The sequence below is a fragment of the Stegostoma tigrinum genome, chromosome 12, assembly GCF_030684315.1.
Source record: "Stegostoma tigrinum isolate sSteTig4 chromosome 12, sSteTig4.hap1, whole genome shotgun sequence".
Lineage (NCBI taxonomy): Eukaryota > Metazoa > Chordata > Chondrichthyes > Orectolobiformes > Stegostomatidae > Stegostoma > Stegostoma tigrinum.
Genome location: NC_081365.1, coordinates 70,231,243 through 70,254,716, shown reverse-complemented (window position 1 = coordinate 70,254,716; position 23,474 = coordinate 70,231,243). Strand labels below are relative to the sequence as shown.

Sequence of the window (23,474 nt, the reverse complement as noted above, 5' to 3'; positions counted from 1 at the left end):
GCACAAGCGCTGATGTTTTGGGCCTAGACCCCAGACCATCTGTTGTCATCTTGGATTCTCCAGCATCCACAGTTCCCATTTGTCTCTGACCCCTTCCTTTTATTGGGGAGCAGTTTTCTCAAAAAGATTAAAAATTATGTTAAGGAAAGGACAGTAAACACCTAGCCGATTACCCACACACTATCAAGGGATAACAAGAAATCTCTCAGTTGCAGTAATGGAGGAAACTGCAGTTGGATATTTGCATTATTCTTTATTAGAAAAAAAACTTTAATGTAGCGTGTTTTGTTTCCATATCCAAATATCTAAGTGTTGCAAATAATGAAGTATTTCTGAAATGTAATTTGGCAATACTGTATTCAGTCTGGGTGGGTTTCCTCCAGGTGCTCCAGTTTCCCCCGTCAGTCCAGATTAGGTGGATTGGCCATGTTAAATTGCCCATAGTGTCCAGGGTTGTGTATGTTAGGTGGATGAGCCGTGGGAAATGTGGGGTTACAGGGGTAGGCTGGGGGAATGGGTTTGGTTGGAATGCTCTTCAGAGGGTCGATGTGGACTGAATGGGCAGAATGGCCGGCAGGGAATTTATGGTTATGCACACAGTAAACTCCCATTAATGACAATGAAATAAATGAGTCAGTCACCTGTTTTTGGCAGTGATGATCGAAGGATGAATTTTGCTCCAAACAGTAGAGTGAAGTCCTGGTTATTTTTCTTCCATGGTGATGGGGAAACTTGTACAACATGGTTATGTGAAGTGAATGTGGATTAATTTTTATCGAATGCACAAGAAAAGTTAGTGTTCGTTGTTGTCCCATCTATGTAAATTAGCTGTCTGCTGGTGCTAGGCTAGGTTAACATTTTAGAAAAACTGCTTTTTCACTGCAAACTGTTGTACTATCAGCAAAGGGTGCATTCCAAAGCTCCAGGAGTTTTGCTGATAGCAGAGGTGAAGGAAGTAATTAGACTGCTCCTTGAGGAATGGAATGTGCTTGACATTTTGCTGTAAACAGGCCTCGCGTTTTTGAAGCTGTGTTTTTTTTCAGCTGAGATGAGAGATGGTTTATTTAAAATTGGACAGGTTGAATTGCAAACAAATATGTTGAAGGTAACGCAGGGGATGGGGGTGTAGAGTGCATTGTGCACAGCAAAGACTTTTTTCACAATTGCAAATGAGGAAAGTTCACTTCTGTCCATTCTCCAACCTGTAGGATTTTGGTGGGAATTTAAGTTGGCATTGTCACACAGCAACAATGTGGGCTTTAGCTCCCTGCCCTCTCACCAAAAGGATTTGCCCATCAGCAACGACCCCCTTTATTTGTAATGTGCCACTCCCACACTGGGGAAACTTGAAGCACTTGGGTTTCAGTTCCGACGCATAGAGGATCAGGGCTAATATTGGATCCACAACATTTGACAAGTCAAGTTTCAAGGAGTAGTGCAATTTATGTGCTGTAATCTCATTACCCTGCCTCACTGGCCCAGTGCTTTTGACCCCTGTAACCCACATGGCATGGTCTGTAACACATAACAAAAGGACCCTGAACTAGAACGCATGTTTAATTCAGAAGTGCTGCCCAGTGTAACCTGTTAGTGAGGAAGAAAAGAAACATTCACCACAATGAATCCAAGACTTGTAGCAGTTGCATGATATTGTGGGAGCTGCCTTTCTGCACACAGGGACAATGTCATAACGTTTCTGCCTGTCCAGTTTGTGGCCTTTGGATTAATACAGGAGTTAGACAAGGTCTAATTAGCATGAAGAAGATGCATGTTTCACTGCCAATAGTGATGGATGCAATGTGTCACATCTTGTTTATAATTGTGCAGTTGATGGGAGTAGATGGAGAACAACTATTGCTCCTGGTGTCAGAATGCAGAGCAAGAGGACCTAACCTTAAACTGGGGAAATGTTAAGAGACACATCCTCACACAAAGTGCAGTGGAAACCTGGAAGCCTGTCCCTTCAAAGCAATTTGAGATGAAAACAATTGAAAATTTCAAAACTGAGACTGATAACATTGTTCTTCAGTTCTACAGACAAGTCATTAATCTGAAGCTTTGACTCCGATTCCCTCTTCACAGCAGCTAACAGGTCTCCTGAGTATTTCTGATATCTTCGACAGATTTCCAAGATCTATTGTAATTTGCTTTTGTGCCAGTTGATTTTGGTTTGGTAAAAGTATGTAGCGATGTGCAACTAAGATGGATACGTGGGAGTTGAAAAATATTATCCATAATCAAATTGAGTCGTGTAAGAGGCTTGAGGGCATTGTGGCCAGTTCCTGTTCCTGTAACGAAGAAGTTGGGACTTTTATCAGTTGCTACTCATTTTTTAGTTTTGAAATTGTATGACCTCCTGAGATGTTCAGTGCAGTCCTCACAAATTTTATAAGTTCATGTTTCTGTTACTTTTTCAGACTGACCAAGCCATTAACATTTGCTGACTGTGTTGGTGATGAGCTGCCACTTGGCTGGGAAGTAGTTTATGATCCACAGGCTGGCATTTACTATATTGACCACATTAACCGTAAGTATAATGGAGATTTCCCATGATTCCACAACATGGCGGGGTGTGTTTTCAGAATAGGTTTTAGTGGGAGAGTTTGTGCTGTCTTGCCAAGTTGATCGACCTCTCTTCCACTTTAGGGGGGGGTGGCCTTGCAGTTTGAAAGACAACAAATGTATTCATTTGTTCTGAGGAGCCCTTGGTCTGGTTGTGCTATAGTGACCGAGCCTTTTTGTTTCTAATCCTGTAATCATTCCAAAGAGGTTTTGCATTTTGAATTGAAAACAAGGGGATGTGATCTCAACACTGAGCCAGGCTATTTAGAAGATAGATCAGGAATCTTTTATTTCCTCAGAATATTGGAAATGGTGGGGCCCTTTCTTCTCTCAAGATTGAAAGTATTTTGTTGCTCGATGAAATGCTGAGAGGTTCAGTAAAGGTAAGGAAATGGAATTGAGGTATAAGTTATTCATGATCTAATATCTTGCTGGAATATTCTCGAGGGGCTGAATAGCCTACTTCTGATCCCACGATCCCATTAGTATCACCTCCATACAAGAGAAATGGTTCATCGCATATCAGGTGTATCCTGAACATGGTCTGCATGAGAAAGAAGGTTCTCCACATGCTCCAAGTCATTCTAAACCCAGGATCCCACATACCTCTAATGTCAAGCTATCTCTCAATGTCTATCTCTATGGATTCTCTTGCCTCCAATATCAAGCTGTGGCACTTTCATGCCCATCCACTGTGTAGAACCGAAGCAACCTAAAGACATTAAGTTGTATTAGTAAATCTTTTTAAGAAAAAACAAAATCTTCCATAAATTTCAGCTAGGTTTGATAAAATGACCCTTTTCTACAGAGCCATAAAGGCGTCAGTGAATAATGTATCAGTGGCAGAAATCACAAGCTCTTGAAACCTCTTAATCTTTGTTTAAACATGGTGCAGGTGATAGCAGAAATCACAGAGGCAGCGTTAGGAATTAAGCTGTATTTTTCTCTGGGACTCAGTTGTTTCAACAAGCTAATGGATGTCAGGGCTCTCAGCTCTTACAGCAAAATGAGATGTGGTTCTGCAATTAATACTTGAAACAATCTGGATGATTAACACTTTCATTGCAATATAATAGAAAGGGCTTTTTTTTTTGTAACATAGTCATTTTGCATTGTTCTGCATGCCCCTGGCCTCACAGTACATGCTTCTGGTCCCTTTCCCAGCTTAGATCATCTTACTGCAGCCTGCTCCCATCTCTGGCCTTGAAGATTATGTCTTTATAGTCATTTTCTTCCTATGCAGCCACACAAAGCTGTGAAATTTCTGTAGTCCCACTACACACCTCAAAGATGAAAATCTAAGCAGTTTATGTCTAGTAATTGTGTGCTTTATCCTATTCACCAGTCAACTACAAGTAGATTAGTATTCTTCAAATAACTCCTTATGTTGGGCTAGTGGAGACTTTTTGGTTAAAGTAATTCTCATTTTACCCCTCCTCCAACTTTTTTGGTTCCTTTGGTCTTTTGTTCCTTCTTTAAGTGGTTTAAGCAGAGTATAATTAATGAGATTCTTTAGTTTATTCTTTTATGTAAATTGTTACTTGTGTGTTTTTGAACAATTGCTGTAGTGCCTTTCAGAATCCTCATTTTATTGTGCTTGAAATGATCTGTTTACTAGTGCAGTCATGAAGAGATTTGTGATTAATTTAATATTATTTCACTGTTCAGAGGAGTTCGACTATAAAACTTTTCTCATGGTAGTTAAACCGAGCTTAAAATGTAAAGCAATGCTGAGGCTTACGCATTTCACTAATATTAATGTGTGAAGTTGGTTTGTGCATCAAGATAGCATAGGAAATAAATATAATAAAATGTAAAAATTCATCTTTTTCCAAAAAAAACTAGTGTCCTCTGGAATGTTGATTTACAATGTGTAAACCAGATTTCGTATTTCTGATTTTTCCTCCAGTGGTTCAGTTGACTGAAACTATTGCAAGGGCAAGGAATTGTTAGCATCCACCAAGAATAATTGGAAATCTCAATAATAAGGGAGCTTTTAATTACGCCTTTTGCTAATCCACTGTAAAGCAATAATCCATGTGTGATTTTTGACAAGAGTTGAACATGTTTTTGGTTTCCTGGGTGTTAGGTCAGTGCTTGTGCCCTTAATGCCCGCACTTGTGATGGTTGCATTGCATTTTTCTATCTGTAGAGTCGCTGAAACGGGACAAAGAGTCAGTTTTTCATCTTATACTCATCAGGAGTAGGACACCCAAAGCAGCCTTAAGAGAAGGAACACCTTTCTAGAGCATGAGAAGCGGGTAGTGATTTGATTGGGCTACCGTTGGCATGGTGAATAAGTAGAATAGTCGACTGTCAATCCTTGGCCTCAGGCTGGGCAGATAAGCTGTGATTGGTCAGGCTGTTGCTGTGAATGCAGCAGAGATTCCCAGTCTCCCAAGATTCCATTCCTCTTCCACAAGAAAGTTGCAATGCATATACAAATTCCTTTAGCCGACAATAATGCACTTGTGGTGTTTTATAAATGTAGCTTGGAGCACCCACAAGTACGTCATACTGTGATCCCGACTGACCTGGAATTCCAGTGTAATTCTTAGTGCAGTCCAGTGTATGGCTTCAAGGCAAACCTGTTATACAAATGTGTAAACCTGACAGAGACTGGAGTGGCTGGATATTTTCTTGACACATTCACTTCTCCTGTAATATACCATATCAACAAGTCAGTCAGTCACTTTTGAAATACAATCTCTCTTCCTTGACCTCCGAATCCCTTTTGCCTGACTCCGTAACGAGTCAGGTTTAAGATAAGAGCTGATAAAGACATTTCCAGAATTCACTGGACCCTGACCACCATTATATCGATTAGTTTCATGATTTTTCAGAGTCTACCAACTTAGTCTGTGAATGAAGATTGACAGTTAACTGTCCATACCAGTGATGGTCCATTTGTTCAGAATGTCCTTTTTTTTTGCCTCAAGTCTACATCCTTGCATCCCAGCCCCAATGAGTACAAGATGCAATGCTGTGACGTCTTGGCCCCGTTTGTGATATTTAAGCTCTGTATTGCTGGGCAATTACTCTGTTACATCTGGATGGACAATTTTTGGCACTATCACCTTGCTCATGAGGGAGCAGGGAAAAGACAGGAAATTTATTGCCACCCTATTTTCACCATTTTTAGCTAGCTTCTTTGTTTCAGGCTTTGTCTGGTTTGATTAGTAGCATTGTACTCTGATGAAGTTGTTGGGACTTGGATGTCATTTTAAACACTGGTGCAATTGCATCATGATTGTTCTCTGGGCAGGGGCAAAGCTCCCAGCCACAAGTATGTGGGTTCTTGCACAACAAAGTGCAAGATCTCTTGTGGGCTGCTTGTACTACAGTTGTCACTAGCTTCCCCCTTTATGTGCCAGAATAACAGCAACGAGCAAGCAATGTTCTTGTAACTCCCGGCCCAGTGACTGGATGTGCCTGTATTGCTTGAAAGATTCCTGATCCTGCTGGAGAATTTTTCACATTTTCTCAAATGGATGTGGGGTAGGACAACAGATTGTTGGATATTTTCTCAGCACATTCTCTTCTGCAATGTACTGTATCAACAAGTCAGGTCAGTCACTTTTTTGAAATAGAATCCCTCTTACTTGACCTCAGGATCCCTTTTTGCCTGGTTCTGTAACGAGTCAGATATGTGATAAGAACTGAAAGATATATTTCCGGAATTCAGTGAACCCTAGCCATCATTATCCAGGATTAGATTACAGCTCCTTTTTAAAATGTGTTTTTTATTCCAAGTATCAGTGTCATTTGTGCTAATCTTTTATTACGTTGGGAATCTATCAAGCATTTCGTTATCTTGCACAACAGCCTGTGTTTGTCAAAACATCACTGAAAAGGGCATGTTGAATACCATCATATATATAAAATCTGAATAGGTTTAATTACCCCAGGATGGGTGGGGGGAAACGTTCAGATAATTCCACTGTGTGGTTAAAATCCTATACTGGTATTCATCTAAAGGCCATCACACTGGTATTGAACGAGCTTAGAACCCTGATTTGGAATTTTTGACTGGAGTGGACAATAACTGGTTCACAATTTGAACTTGGGGAACAGGCTGGAGGTGCTGGTTGGTGCCTGGGTGGCATGGAAGAACAGGTAAAGTCTTGTGCTGTCCCTCACTTACCTTCTGGGCTTGTGAAACCAAACATCAACATTTACCTCTTTGTTGGGAGCTGGGAGACATGGGGATTCCCTCTAATGGATCCAGCCATGCCCAACATTCAGGAAATAGTTGGCATTGTTGGAGGTCAAGCATCTTTAGTCCTGAGGTATTTCTGCAGCAGTTCCTCAGGGGAGTGTCCAGCGCCCTATGTCTTCAGCTGCTCCATCAATGACCTTCCCTCCATTGTAAATGGGGATGTTGCTGATGTTTAGCATGACTCTCCACTCCACAGTAAATGTGGGTGCTGTGCTCGTAATCAGCAATTCCTGGGGCAGCAGTCAGACTTAGGATAATATGTAGCAAATAACATTTGTCTCTGGGAAGTGCCTGGTAATGACCATCTCCAACAAGAGAGAATATCACTGTCTCTTGTGACCTTCGGACCGTCAATGACAAAGTCATCACTAAATTCCCTATCTCAATCTTTTGGGGATTGCCATTGACTAGAAGCTGATCTGGACCAATGACTTGGAAACAATAAGGACTGCAGATGCTGGAAGCCAGAATCAATAGATACAAAGCTGGAAAAGCGGGTCAGACAGTATCCGAGGAGCAGGAAAGTCACGGTTTCAGGCCGGAACCGTTCGTCAGGACTGGGGAGGGGGTAGGGAGTCCAGAAGTAAATAAAAGGAGAGGTCTGGGGCTGGGGAGAGTGGTAGGTGAGATGGTGATAGGTAGATGCAGGTAGGGAATTATTGTGATTGGTCACTGGGCAGGGTGGAGTGGATGGGTGAGTAGGAAGATAGACAGGTTGGCTTACGCCAGGGAGGCAAGGAGGAAGGGCAGGGGTGGAAGGATTTTGAAGCCGGTGAAATCAGCATTGAGCCCATTGGGCTGTAAGCTCTCAAGGTGAAATGTCAGGTGTTGTGTATCCAGTTTACGTTTGGCTTCAGTCTGACAGTGGAGGAGGCCAAGTATGGGCATGTCGCCTGGGCAGTGGGAGAGAGAATTAAAATGGATGGCAAACAGAAGATTGAGTTGGTTTGGTGCATGCAGAGTGCAGATACTCCACGAACTGGTCCCCCAGTTTGTGTTTGGTCTGCCTGATACTGAGGAGACCACATCGCGTGTAATGGTACAATAGATCAGGTTAGATGAAGTGCAGGTGAATCTCTGCTGGATCTGGAAGGATTGTTTGGGACCTTGGATGGAGGTGAGAGGGCCTCCCTTGACAGCTGTACACTCCCCACCGACTTCTCCACCACACCCAATACCTCTCCCTGCAACTGCAACAGGTGCAGCACCTGCCCCCACACTTCCCCTCTTTTTTTCCTAATCTGACCAAACCTGTCCATCTTCCTACGTACTTCTCCTCTCCACCTCCTTCCCACTGACGAATCGCAATAACCCCCTACCTGCATCCACCTATCACCATTTCGCCCAACCCCGCACCCTGCCCCCCTTTCCCTCCCCCAGCCCTGATGAAGGGTTTTGGCCGAAACATTGACTTCCCTATTCCAGATGCTGTCTGACTTGCAGTGCTTTTCCAGTTCCACATCTATTGACAGGTTTGGTGAGTTCTTTAAATATTACAGCTACAACAGCAGGCAAAGGCCAGACATTCTCTTATAGTAACTCAGGTCCAGACTCTTCAAAGCCTGTCTGGTATCTACTATGGCAATGAGATAGGAGTGTGACGAAATGCTCCCTTGAATGCAACTCTTGAGCTCCCCACCTTTAAATATTCACTTCCTCAAACACTAACATACAATGGCAGTGTGCTGTCCAGGACCAGGGAGGTGAATTGTGGGCTCTGATGCCTCTCCTGCTTCTGAGCCTCTTACTGCCATCCCACTCCCACTTTTAACTCTCGCTCGCATCTCCTTGATGCTCTTTGAGTCCTACAGAATGGTGCAGCACTCTTTGTTTGGTGATGTAGTAACAACGCTGTCTGTTTTTGAGTTGACCACTGGTGTATTTGGACTTGCACAGCAGGAAGCAGGATTAGAAAACATCCTTGAAACACCTTGTAAAAGGTAAGCAAAGTAATAATTTATGAGATACCATAGTATTTAAATTGGGACAACAGATTTAAGTTAGCAATAGCAGTTCTTTTTTAAAAATATCTGACACAAGCTTTTAACAAATTTAAGCCATCATCCTAACCATACCTTCTCTAGACTGGTGATCTTGCATGTAATGCATTTCTATTGCATATGCACAAAGCTGGAGCGATTTACTCAGGCAGCTATTACCTTACTCACTGCATCACAGATCACAGTCCTGTTTAATTTTAACAATGACACAGTGATTATTGCAATAACATTCATTACATTTTCCCCATAGTGTAGCTCCTGAAACTGTGCAGCTTGGAGTTAGAGATCCCATATTCATTTTCAAGGATTTCATTATCTCGGTGATTTCAAATTTTCCTGGCTCCTAAACGATTGTGTTTTCCTTTGCTGCTTTACAGCCTCCTCCTCTTCTCCCTTTGTGTCCATATCTTTTCCTTATTTCCCCTGTCAGCTTTCAGCTTCCTCCTTTCCTGTTTTCCCCTAGTGCTCCAATCCAGGTGAAAACTCCCAGACCCAGCTCATGATGTCCCCCATCTCCTTAGACCCAGAGATAGCACGGTGCATTCCTGAAGATCCAAACCCAGCTCAGCGCACCACCTTCTGGTTTCTGACCTGGACCTGGCTCAATGCAGGCTCCCACTCTTCAAGGCTAGGAATCCGCTCAATGCAAATTCCTCCCTCAGGCCTAGGCTTGGCTTAAGACAACTCCCACCTCCCCTTGCCCATTTTTTTAATGCTGCTGGGTCAAAATTCCTGGAGATCCCTTTGTAACAGCATTGGGTGGGGGGGTGTCCCTACTCCCCAAGGACTGCAAGAACCACCTTCTGCAAGGCAACTAGCTCTGGACAGTAAATGCTGCCTAAGCCATTGACACTGACATCTGGTGAAAGAACAAAGTGTCTCTCCTACATTGACAACTTTCAGAGGAAACAAATGTGTCCTTGCATGAAAGTTCTGTTCCTGAAAGTTTGCATGTACTCCTGAGAGATATTACCATTCTTTGTCTCACAATTACCTTGTTACCCATTCATTCATTCCTACCTTGTTACACTTGTACAGACCCAGTCACCTGGTTCCATACCGAACTTGTACAAACACTTGCTACAGATATCCAGGAGTAGATAATCTTTGGCGGCTATGCAAGTTGTGAAAGGTGTTTGTTTGGTTTTGACAGTGTTTCTTGTTCGGGCAAGGGTCTTGCGTGAGTTCATGTTCAACCTTACTCATTCAGTTTCCATTTGTTTTGAGAGCATTTATGGTTTGGAAATACTTAATTAAGTAGCCATTCTAAACTAAAGCTAGCAGGGAGAAACTAGGAGCAATACATGTGCAGCACTCCATAAAAATCTCTTACAGCGAGTGATCAAAAAGATTAACTTTGGTTTTACCTAAAGGAATCAAGATTTTAAAAAAAGTGTAGGGTTAATAATTCATTTGTGTAGGGTTTTGATTAGCTTCCATTTGGAATATTGCTGCTAGTTTCAGGACTGAAATGTGTGTGTCCTTTACAGAGGTACACCTCAGTTTCAACAGGGTGAGTAAAAGGATTAAATTATAAAGACCTGTTGTAGAAACATGGTTTGTTATTTCCTTGGGTTTAGAATGTTAAGAGGTGATGTATTGCAGGTGTTTAAAGTATTTGACAAAGCTGATAGAGAAGTTCAGATCAAAATCTTAAAATCGAGCTAGGCCATTTAGGAATAGCATAAGTAGGCACTTCTTTGAACGAAGGAAATCTGGAGCATTTTCCCCGCAGAGTTGAATTGTCAATTTACAAACTTGGACTAATGGATTTATCTTGGATGACAGTATGGTGAAATTAAGTTGGAGGTACAGCTTGGCCAGGATTTAATACGCAAGAGCAGGTTTGATGGGCACAATGGTTTCCTCTTGCTGCTTGGTTTACCGTTTTACATTACAGCAATCACTGCCCTCTGCAGTACTTCATTGTCTACAAAGCACTTGAATATCCTGAGGATGTGAAAAATGCTGCATAAATTCAGATAGTGGAGCATGGATAGGGTGCATTGCCAAGGTCTTTTCCTCGGGGCTTTGGGAGTCCAAAATTAGTTGTCATAGGTTTAAGGTGAGAGGCGACAGATTTTAAAAGCACCTGAGAGGTAACTTTTTCACGCAGAGGGTGGTTCATGTACAGAATGAACAGCATTTAGAAGGGTTTAGAGGGATATGGGTCAAATGCTGGCAACGGGACGAGGCCAGATTTAGGATGTCTGGTTGGCAGGGACAAGTTGGACTGAAGGGTCTGTTTCTGTGCTGTACATCTCTGACTCTAAGTTGATAGCATCACAGTTTAAGGAGATCAGCTGGCAACACTGAATGTTTCCGATTGAAGCGAATGAGGACTTCCCTTCAGCTCCGGTGAAGAATCATCTAGACTGGAAACGTTAGCTTGTTCTCTCTCCCATGAGTGCTCTCTGACCCGCTGTGATCTCCAGCATCTGTTGTTTTTCTCTGATTTCATGTTGCTATCCCCATCTATCCTCCTGTGACCACAACTGTCTGTCTCAATTTTGGGATTTTACACTCAATGCTTCTCCGCGACTAGACAGTTCTGGAAGGGAGCTTTGTGTCACCGACAGTTTGGAGTGTACCCCTTTTATTGGCAGAGGGCAGTCTGATATAAGGGTTATAACAAAAAGAAGCAAATTCCACAAACGGTAGTCAGCAGTAGGGGTCTTCCAGCCTTGAGATTGAGATAGAGTATTGATGGACTCTAAATTCATTCTCACCACCCTGGTCCTATCACCTTTTAACTCTGTACCAAGCAATAAACAACCTGCCTCAGTTTTGAGACATTGTGATGAATTCCAGCCTTGACGGCTTCTGCAGAGGGACTTTCAGATGTTGTGTACTTTCTGGTGTGAAGAAGTGGGCATTCCTGCATGGCTTAGTTTTAGTTAAGCACTGGGGGAAGTCACTGCTTTTCCTAGCCTACTGATCACAGTCTTAAATACCTTCATTAGATACCCCCTTATCTTTAAAATGCGAGAAAGCACAAAGTTAGTCTCCACAACCTACCCTCTTGATTGAACTCTTTTAGGCTGATTTTTGTTTTGATGCATTTGCTCTGGGCCCCCTCAAAAACTATTACAGTATGCATTTCCTGAGGTTTCGTACCCCAACCTGAGTGAGTGCAGCCCCACAGGTGGAGTCTAACCAGATCCCTTTGCAACTGGACCATAGCTTTCATCCCTTTTATATTTTCAGCCTTCTTGAAATAAAGGCCAACATTCCAAATGTCCTTTTGGAATTTTAGAAGGATTCAGTGTTTTTAGTGAACAACCCTATTTCAGAATAGCATTTACTGATATGTCATGTGTTGCCGTAGAAACTCTCATCCTCCTTTTATAGAAGGAAATAAGTACTCAACTCAGCTGAACTGGTAATTTATTTACTTGCATTAGATATGCGTGAACAGTCCAAAGTTTTTTTACGATAAGAAACCTAATTCTCAGTATATGGAAGTAATAAAAAGAAGAGTTGGACTAGCTAATCATTTCAAGACTGAGCTGACTCAGCCTCTCGAGCAGTGAGAGCATTTGGTGGTTGACTGTGACCCTAGCTATGATCAGATACACATATTAATGTTGCAACTTATAAAATCTGACCTTCTGAGTCTCTGATACTGTCTGTCACAGAGCACATTAGCTCCTAAAGGACCTATCTCTTTCTTCAAATGCCTCATGCTACCAGTCCACACTGAAGCTGATCCAACCTTTTTGATTCATGACAAAAATAAAGCTATCAATTCAATTAATTGGGAACATTGACCTGCCAAACTGGCTGTAAATTCTAATAATTGTCTCATCTACACATCAACGAATGTGGTCACTTCCAAATAATCAGTCTTTTCCCATTTTCTGTAGCGTATATCTTCACTAATGTGCTGTTCTACCTACAATTATGTAACTTCTCCTGCTATTCCATTCCCCACCTCCATATCCTTGAGAAAACTCGAGTACACTAACTGATGATTCCTACCTCTGTGTGGAGTCCAAAACCAGTGTTGAACAATCAAAGTTAGTCAATTACTAAATCCACAAGGGAATTCGGGATAAACTTCTTTGTTTTCAGTCTTTTTATTCAGTCATGGGACGTGTACTTTGCTGACTGAGCCAGCATTTATTGCCTGTCCCGAGTTGCCCTTGAAAGGTGGTGGTGAGCTGCCTTCTTGAACCGCTGCTATCCATGTGCCATAGGTAGATCCTTGGAGGGAGTTCCGGGAATTTGACTCAGCGACTCGTAAGGAATTGTGATACATTTGCAAGTCAGGAAGGCGAGTAGCTTGGAGGACAAGTTGCTGGCAATGGTGTTCCCATGTATTCTTTGCCCTTGCTCCTCTTTAATGGGGGTAGTCCAGGGTTTGGAGGGTGCTGTCTCTAGAGTCTTTAGTGAATTTTTGCAGCGCCTCTTGTAAATGGTACACACTGCTGGTACAGAGCATTAGTGGTGGAGGGAGTGAATGTTTGTGGATTTAGTGACAACCAAGTGGGCTGCTTTGTCCTGGCTGGTGTCAAAATTTGAGTGTTTTTGGGGCTGTACTCATCCAGACAAGTGGGGAGTATTCTGTCACACTCCCGACTTGTGCCTTGTAGATGGTGGACTGGCTTTGGCGAGTTGGGAGGTGAATTACTCACCACAGTATTCCCAGACCCTCATTTGCGGTCTTGGGCACTGCATTTATATAGCCAGTTCACTTGAGTTTCTGGTTAATGGTAGACTTCAGGATATTGATAGTGGATGATTTGGTGATGGTAACGTTGTTGAGTGTCAAGGTATAGTGGTTATATTGACTCTTATTGGAGATGGTCATTGCTCAGCAATTGCGTGGCACAAATATTTCTTAGAAGAGTGGTGAGAATGTGCAGCTTGGGTATCAAATGAAGATGTTGAAAGGAATAGCACAGAGGTAATGAGGGAGAAAGGGATAGAAGGACTTATTAATAGTTAGGTTAGATAAGGTGAGAGAGAACTTGTGTTATGTAAGGTCCAACAATGCCCAGTTGGGCTGAATGGCCTGTTTCATACCATATGTTTTATAAAACTCTTAAAACTGAGTTGCTTTATTACAGTATAACAGTACTAAATCAAATCTTTAAAGCCAAACAGGTTTTGGGGTGCATTAGATTTCCAACTAAAAAGTGAAGAATCGAATGTGAAGTGTTGTGTTGGAATTTCCTCTACTTCCCATTAGCTGGAGTATGTCATGTATTATAGCTGCTAGTCCCAGGTAATGATGTGGTGAAACGTCCTAAGTTGCTGCGAGGATATGGGAGTAGAAAATTCCTGTTCTACAATATAAGCAGGAAATTTGTTTAGGTGTTAGAAACCAAAAAGAGTCTAGAATGTTGCATCGTTGAATTTGGTTGACTCGGAGGTTGTTGCTTGTACACAATCCTCATATGAAATTTATTCCATTCAGTCCATTCTACCCTTGCTAGTTCTTTAGAGCTATATATTTGGCCCAAATCCTAGCCCTGCTCTTTATCCAATTTACCTGTGTAATGCTTTTCACTCAAGTACTTAACCAATTTCCTTTCAAAAGCTATGATTTGAATCTGCTTCGATGATCATTTCAGGCAGTGCAGTCCAGATCTTACTAACTCATTGTTTGGGAAAGAGATTCTCATACTGTCTTCAATTCCTTGCAAATCACTTTAAATCTGTGTCTCCTTCCAATGGAAGCAATCTCTCCTTATTTAGATATGGAAACTATTAGTGATTTTTAGGATCATAATCAAAGCTGCTGTTTTAGAATGATATATTTCAGCAGTCTGTTTGCTGCTTGACCGCCTCTGTGGAGATTGGAGCTGGTGGGGGGGGTGGTAACTATGTACAATGCCCAAAGCTTCTAGATTCCTTTTTAACTTCATGGCCTTCTATTTCAAAGTAAATTGTGAAGTCAGACAGTGTGTTGTGAACTTTGTTGCCGTTTGGAGTGTTGAATATTTTTAAAGTTACGAAATGATCTTGCGATAGGGGATTCAGCCTTTATAAGGGTAGCACAACAGCACTGCGGTCTCACAGCACCAGGGACCCGGGTTCGATTCCACCCTCTGGCAATTGTCTGTGTGGAGTTTGCACGTTCTCCCCTTGTCTGCGTGGGTTTCCTCTGGGTGCTCCGGTTTCCTCCCACAGTCCAAAGATATGCAGGCTAGGTGGATTGGCTGTGCTAAATTACCTGTACTGTCTGGGGATGTGTGGGCTAGATAAGCTAGCCATGAGAAATGCAGGGTTATGGGGTAGACTGGTGGGGTGGGTCTGGGTGTGATGCTGTTTGGAGGTTTGGTGTGAACTCTGTGGATCCAAGACCCTGCTGTAGGGATTCTATGATTCTCTGAAGGAGAAAAGGACCCTTGCCCATCAATGGTACATATTGCCTGCCATTGCTGTGCAGAAGGAAAGTTGCCTTCAGCATTAGCGCATTGACCACGAGCAAAAATCGGCCCTAAACTGGAGGTCCAGCAAAAATGTCAATGGTATGCTGTCTGTGTTTTTTTTTAAATTGGTTGAGCTGAGAGTGGAGTGCGTTGCTTTCAAAGTTGAATCCACTGAGCTGTTTCACATGAAAGCACAAGCAGTCTTTCCTTCCATTCACATTAAGGTTCGATATGGACAGTAATGCCTAGCACGTGGCCAGAATATCTTATGCAAATTCCTTACAAACGTCTGGTGAGAGATGCCCACCTTTGTGATATTTTTGAGACTTGCTTTTATGTTTTGTTAATGAATACATACTTTCTTCCTCCCTTCATCTTATTTCACCAGTAATGAGAAGGTATTATAATTAATCAGTGGGACAGAACATTAATGCTTCACCACAGGTGCGTTGACGATGTTACCAAACAGGGTGAGGAAATGTCTGCAGTCAAACTCACCAGCTTGGAGACGAAGTCCAGAACCTTAGCATTCACCCTGTATTTGTCTGGTCTGATTTACTGAGCCAACATTCGTTGGGCCATCTCTGTTTCTGGTCTTTCCCAACTGTATCAAACAAAAAACAAGTTTCTTCAAAGACATCCCACCTGGCAACACCTGCCAAGTTGGTTTCTCTATGATATACCCTTGAGAGTAGTTGCTGACAACTTTGAGTTTAAGGAATGAACTTGCCTTGAACAACTCTCTTTCCCTTTCCACTCCCCATCTTGGGCTCGGACTATTTCTCCCCCATTGCCACCTCAGTATTTCACAGAAGCAACCAACTAACCATTTTAAGAACTCGTGATAAAATGCAGAGCATGTGTCAGCAGTGGTGCACATAGAGTCTGGAAACCCCAGGCTCCTGGCATCACAGGCTGAATACATTGAACTTCTGAAAGGCTATGTATGTGAATCAAGCCATGGAATAATTCAGCCTACTTTCTTGCTGTAATTCCTAATGGGCCAAAGGCCCAAGAGCCATTCTGAGGAAGGGTGACTCGACCCGAAACGTTAACTCTGGTTTCTCTCTGCAGATGCTGCCGGACCTGCTGAGCTTTTCCAGCAATTTTAACTTTTGTCTCCTCTTTACAGCATCCAAACAGTTGTTTTTGGTTTTTTTTATGTATTGAGTGTAATTCCTCATCATTCGTGGCGTAGAAGGTAATAGTAATTCAGAATGACTTCTATCCCACTCACCCCAAAACTAAACCATCGTATCCAGGGTCCTGAGTTTTGCCTTGTTTCAGGGCAAGACTCCAGTTGTACGCACGAGGTTGTCTTCTCAAAGAACACTTCATTTTTCCAGGCAATTAGGCCAACATTCCTCTTGCCTTGATTTTCCCACAAACAGCTTTGCTAATGGTGTTAAATTGTCAAAAAAAAGGACTCGTCACCATTACCTGAAAAGATCACCCTGCATCCCCACCCAGACGTGTCTACTGTGACTAGACGTTTCAATATTCATCTGAGCTGTAAGCTAGACCTCATTGCCAGGTAGTCTGACCTGGAAAATGTCACATTTTCTTCTTTGGCTGCTCAGTGAACACTTCTGCTGCTGACACACCCCCAAACCTCAAAATGTGACACCAGCTTTGATCGTGCCAGGTATTTCTCCTTTGTTTTAAGTGAAAGATGCTGTTAACTGATTACGATTAACTCCTGACTATCTTTGTCCTTGCGAATGAAGACTCTCAGGATGCACTGTTCTTTTGTGCAGTAGTCTAGCACAGAAATGGGGGAGTGGGGGGGGGAGATCTGGCAGCATCAAGATGTGAAGTAGCAATGACAGGAGAGGATGATACAAGTGTGGAGCAAAATTATTGGCAGACAAGGCGTGGTATGTATCTCCTGACTGGAGAGTCAGCAAGGTAAATGGTCAAAAAACAGAAAAGCTCAGCAGGTCTGACTGCATCTCTGAAGAAAAAAAAAAGCCAGAGTTAACCTACTGGGTCAGGTGACCCTTCCTCAGAACTGATGGTAGCTGTGGAAATGTCGGGTTATATTGCAGAAAATAGGGACGGGGATGGGGGTAGGGAGTAAGTGGTAGGATAGAGCCCAAAGAGAGAGAAGAGCAGTTGGATAGATAAAGGAGTTGATAATGATTTGGCTAGGAGGGTGAATAGTTGTTTATGGGGACTACTGGTCACTAACAGTAGATAGTGTGGTAATGGCAGGTTGTGTGTGTGTGTGTGTGTGTGTGTGTGTGTGTGTGTGTGGCTAGGACATGGGAGAGCTCCGGCCCTAAAATGATTGAACTCTGAGTCTGGAGGGCTGCAGGGTCCCCAAGCGGAAAATGAGGTGTTGTTCCTCCAGCTTGTGTTGGGCTTCACTGGAACACTGCAGCAAGCCACAGATACGGATGTTGGCCAAGGAACAAGGTGGTGTTTTAAAGTGACAGGCAACAGGTAGCTCGGTCTTTTTTGTTAGCAGAACATAGATGTTCTGCGAAGTGGTCACCCAGTCTACGCTTTGTTTCCCCAATATTGAGGAGACGACATTGTGAGCAGCAAATACAGTAGACTAGATTCTAGGAAGTGCAGGTGAAGTGTTGCTTCACCTGGAGGCTATGTTTGGGCCCTTGGATACTGGGGAGGGAGGATGTAAATGGGCAGGTGTTGTACCTTCGCTGGTTACAGGGAAGGTCCCACAGTGCTGTGGGGCGATGTAGGGGGTGAAGGAAGCATGGGCCAGGGAGTCCTAGAGGGACTGGTCCCTGTGGAAGACGGACAAGGGACGGGAGGGGAATATGTGTCTGGTGGTGGCATCTCGCTGGAGATGGTGGAAATGGTGTCTGACGATCTTCTAGATGTGGATGCTGGTGGGTTGGTAGGTAAGGCCAAGGGGAATCCTATTGCTGTTTTAGGAGGGAAGTGAAGGGGTGAGGGCGGAAATGTGGGAGATGGGTTGGACCTTGTTGAGGGCCCTGTTAACACTAATGCTGGGGAGTCCTCAGTTGAGGAAGAAGGTGGTCGTTTCGGAGTGGTTTTGTTAAAATTGGCCTCGTCAGAACGTATGTGATGGAGATGGAAGAACTGAGGGAATGGAGAACTGAATGGGAATGAAGCAGGATTCAAGGATGTATAGTACAGGGAGCGTTGGGAGTCTGTGGATTTATAGTGGATATTAGTGGCCAGTCTTGACGTGGGCAGGGATTGAACTGGGGTAAAGAAGATGGAGTCTCGGTAGGAAGAGATAAGTTCTGTAGGGCAGGAACAGGCTGAAACAGTGGGCCTGCCTGGACAGTCCTGTTTTGTAGATTTTTTTTTTTGGGAAGGAGGTAGAGGCAAGCTGTGTGGGGCTGGGGGACTATCAGCTGGGGTAAATAGTCAACCTGAAGGAGAATCATTAGATTATAGACTGACTTTGGAGAAAATTACCTTTTTTCTTTTAATTTTTTTGGAATGATTACTCATATCTAGTATATATGCTGTTTTGGAGGTATTATATGGCTAGCAATTTCTTTTGTGCTCATTCCAACTAAATTGTAGTGTGGATGAGTGTTGGTGGGGCATTTAGTTATGTGCACCTGGATTCTTCCTTCAGTGAACGATTGGGATGTGGGTGTCACTGGCAAGTCAGTCTTTTATTTTTCCCATCCCTAACTGTGGTGGAGAAACTCTTGCAGATTGTTTGGTGAAGGTACTCCCACGAGTGCTGCGGACTTCCAGGATCTCGGCTGAGTGGTGATGGAGTGAGCAATGATTTGTTTGTGCACAGAGCTGGAGCAGACTAGGAAGCCAGACATATTTATTTATGTAGTCAAATTTGGGGGAAAAAAAAATTCCATGATTGACACCCAAAGAACTCCAATAGTACATATGTTTTTTTTTAAAGCGGATCATCTCCAAAGTATGTGAAATGACTAAACACAGGCGAGTTTTGCAAATGATCAATGCTTCCTTTGTAAATGCCTTGCTGCTGATTAATGAATCATATGCAAGCTTGTTGTGATGGAATGTAGCCTTGAATGAGGGGGAGAAAATGTCACAAATGGCTGTTATGTTGCACTGAAACTTTAAGTGAAGGGTAGCAACCGTTCTTGTACTGACAAAATTATCCTTGTGCAGAGATCACGCAGATTGAAGACCCCAGGGCACAATGGCGGCGAGAGCAGGAGCGTATGCTGAAAGAATATTTGGTGGTGGCCCAGGAAGCTCTGAATGCCAAGAAAGAAATCTACCAGGTGAAAAAGCAGCGTCTGGAGCTGGCCCAGGAGGAGTATCAGCAGCTGCATGACCTGTGTGAGAATGATAGCGTCTCTCACGTCAGCTGTAAGTGACAAGTTTCTTCTCTTCTCGTGGTGCCCTTTCTCGCTTTGCACTTTATCAAGTTGCTTCCACACAGGATCAGAGTTTCTTTTCTTAAAAAAAACAGATGCAAATTTGTCCAAGTTTTTAAGATGAGTCAGATACCTCAAATGGCATGGCTTCACAGTGAATTCAAAACAGCCAGTGCTTCCGCATTTGATATTTAACGAATGGGTTGCAGGTTGGAAATTTGGTCACCTCCCACTTTTTTTAAAATTCCAGCTCTTCCCCTGCCCCGCAGCCCGCCAACCCTCTGAACCACATGCTCTTGTCTGCTGACATTCCCGAACTTGTTACTTGACTCTGCTGGGAAGTGGAAGTACTTGCCTGAGCTGCAGCCAGCTACTGACTGGAATGTTGAGGTTTGCTGCTTACAAAGAAGCATGACTCCAGCTGAGTGACTCCAGATTAGCACTGAGAAGATACCAAGTTAGCCATTTCAGGCGATGACGCGTGGCCTTGGATTTTTGTTTGGTCTGTCAATCCTGCACTGCACTTACTGAAGCCGGTTTACTGGCTGTGCTGCTGCTCTCAAAGATCCTGTCACTGGTTCGATAACTCCCCAACAGCGTACAGACATTGGGTAACCAGCACTGAGAGAAGGATAACAAGGTGCAGAGCTGGATGAACACAGCAGGCCAAGCAGCATCAGAGGAGCAGGAAGGCTGATGTTTCGGGTCGAGTCTCCTCCTGTTATCTCAGATTCTCCCAGCAACTGCAGTTCCTACTATCTCTTCAGCACTGAGAGAGGCTTTGATTTTTAAATTCGGGAAGCGCTTGGCTTCAAATAATTTTATTTTCTACTTTCTGGACCTGTCTCTTCCCTCCCCACCCCCCCAAGTCTGGCATCAGCTGAAATCTGGTTTGGATCCATTGCTTTAGTTTTGCCACGTTTGCAGAAGAGAAAATGTTATGAAGACACACCCAACAGCACCTTCGTTTTTAAGCCTTTTCTTTCCTCCACTTTCTCTAAAACCACGTACTGGTCTCTGACAATTGGTCAGAAGATGATGGTTTGCATGTCCAATACCATGTTGATCAAAGGTTGTCTATCCAGCCAGTCCCAAATCACTAAGAGGCCTTGTGCATCATGATGCCAACACTCCTTCCCCCATCTGATGCCATCCTCTCACAGGGAAAGAAAAGTGACAAAAAAACATCCAGGCTAATGGACATGCAAGGATGAAATACTAGGCAAACTGCTCTTTGAACCTAGTAAGAGATCACGATTATTCCAGCAGACCGCTTTGGCCCGGATGTAGTTGCAGTCATTTTGTACCTTCCTGACCTCTTCCCGAGCCAGAAACTGCTCCAGATCTCACTCCAAGGAATCAGTAAGTTGATGTTGACCACACAAGCCCACAGCCTGTCCACAGCTCCACTACTCAGAGCCATCTCCTAACCTTTTAACCTTGGTCTAAACTTGATGTTAATTTGAGATTGTGACAATCGCCCCTTCTTGTTATTTTATATATATAGACTTCTTGTTTTAAGGTAACTCATTGATATGTCATGGTTCCCAACTTTTGTTAATGCTGTCACGTGAGACTGACTGACTGGTTGGTTGTTTATTTTGTAGCGTATTTGTTAAATTCCAAAGGACTACTGGGATATATTTCCAAGGACTTAGCCAGCATTAAATAGTTGTAGGGCAGCAGCCCATGTATTTTCACCTGCTGTTTTCAAGTTCCTTACTCACTTTCTTGTGAAGAAGCCCATTGCCTCATTTAAACACTCAATTTAAACTTGTGGGAGAAAGAGTGCTCGATGACTTCATCATTGGTGCGGAACTTCAGCTGAACTGCTGAAATCATACTTTTGAGTTCAGCCTTGGGACTTGGGTATGGGCTACCCAGCGAGGCTGGTGTTGGGGTCTCTCCTTCTTGAGCTGCTGCATTCTGTGTAGTGAAGGGGCTGCAGTGTTTTCACTGGGAACTTTTATAATGGATTCACGAGGAAAGTGATGGGTCAAATGCATTAGCTTTAGACTGGAGTCACGGATAAGCCAGAACAAGCAACATCTGTTTCCTTTCCTCTTTCCTTGCCTACAGAGAATTTAGTGTACGTGTTGGATTTTGACTGACCTTCTGATAGCTCCGTGACTGCGTTTTGTTGACACCAGAATTTCTACTGTGCAAAAGCTTGAGGCTGAAATAAAATTGCAGCTAGATTTTAAAAAGCACGTACAGATAATATTTTCTGTTAATTCCCAAGATGCTACCAACCTGAATGACAGTGTTCACACCAAAAAAAACTTGTCATTGCTAGTCTGGCATTGTGCTGATTTTCTATGATGGAACCAATGGTGAAATGGGTCATGAACCCTCCCCTCAATTGTCTTATGGTCAGCCACTTGAGAGGATGTGCCTCCATTCCTTCACTGTCTTCAACCCTCTTACTTTGGCCCTCAGACTGGATACGTCAATGTTACCGCTTCTTTTCCTGCCCAATTGACAAGCCACTTCCTGCATGTCAGCCATACCAAAGCACCCTGCTGCTTTGTAATCCAATAGGTTTGATTTTGGCAGTCCCCACCCCTCCATTAACTGATTTACAGATTCCCAATTTTTGTCTTCGCAGCTTACTCAAACTCATCCTCCAATACAAAGTACAATCCTGACCAGATCAAAGCTGAGATAGCAAGTCGAAGAGAGCGGGTAAGTAAGGCTCTGAATTTGACGGTGACCGCATTAGGCTTGAGCAAAGTGACCTGCTGCGCCAGATTGGAAATAGTCGAACCGTTATACTTGGACAGAGCTTTTGCAATGCTTGTACGCTGAGTAACCACTGCAAAGAGACAGGCTGGAATCACACTGCTGGTTTTACTGTATTTACAGAGGTGCGAAGAATGTTCTTCGGAATTATTAGTCACTTCAGTGACATTTTCTAGTGCAGAGTTATTGGGATTTTTTTTTTTGACAAAAAGTGTTTCCAAGACAACTACTGGAAATAACAGCAAAAAATCTAAGCCAGCATCAGTTTGTAAAAGCAAAGCAAAATGCAGTAGGGCAGGGGATTTCAAGGTGAGAGGACCAAGATTTTATTTTTTAAAAATGAGGCAACTTTTTTTAATGCAGAGTGGATCATGTGTGGCTTACAGAGGAAGCGGTGGATGCGGGGTATAGTTACAACATTTTAAAAGACACGCATCAGAAATGTTTTTGGAAGCATATGGGCCAAACATAGACAGGTGGGACTAGTTTAGTTTGGGATTAGCGTCAGCATGGACTGGTTAGACCGAAGGGCCTGTTTCTGTACTGTCTGATTTCATGTCTGCTGTCAATGCTGGAAAACCGACATTAAACAAAACAGCACAGTGCAGGAAATGCGCAGCAGATCTGGCGGCATCCGTGGTGGGAGAAACGAGAGTCAGCGTTTTCAGGTCAATGACCCTTCATGAGAAATTGAAAATGAAGAAGTTAGATTTTGTCTTTCTGCAAGTACAGGGGTAGGGAATGGGGAGAGGAGAAGGAGAGTGTGAAAATAGAAGGCTTGTGAAAGGTTGGGGAGGGGTAGCAGGGATAATTAAGTGGCAAAAGGGATAAGGGTGCAAGGCAAAACGATGTGGTAACGGGACAACTCCCTTGGATCCTTTCAATCAAATGGGATAAGCTTTTATCACTTCATTTGGGAAGCTCCCCCTTAAGTAGCAACAGAAGTGAAAGGCTGTGCAATCAAGGTAGGAGTTCCAGCACTGAAAAGCCAGAGATCATTATTGTAACTGAAACTGTAGGGAGGAGAGGTTCAGTCATGTTTAAAATGGAGCACTTTTCCATTCCAGTCCAGTAATCACCCAGTTGAGACCACGATCTCTGGCTGAGGAGCAATTGTTTGTCGGTCTGAAGTGATTGAAGTCAAGAGAACTGAGAGTCCGATTCTGAGCATCGCATTTCAGAAGGCCTGAAGAAAGAGTCAGGGAAGCCGGAGTTCAATCATGCAGAGATAGGAGGCAAGCTGTTGTGGTTG

The 23,474-nt window shown here is 43.2% G+C and overlaps 1 protein-coding gene across 1 annotated transcript in view; it reads left to right on the top strand.

Annotated features, from left to right (window-relative positions):
• Positions 1-23,474, top strand: part of wwc3 (WWC family member 3) — a 164,273-nt gene that overhangs the window by 76,804 nt on the left and 63,995 nt on the right. The window contains exons 2-4 of the mRNA XM_048541017.2: positions 2,418-2,527; positions 19,269-19,472; positions 22,089-22,165. Coding sequence (XP_048396974.1) covers positions 2,418-2,527; positions 19,269-19,472; positions 22,089-22,165 — 391 coding nt within the window. The remainder of the gene's footprint in view (positions 1-2,417; positions 2,528-19,268; positions 19,473-22,088; positions 22,166-23,474) is intronic.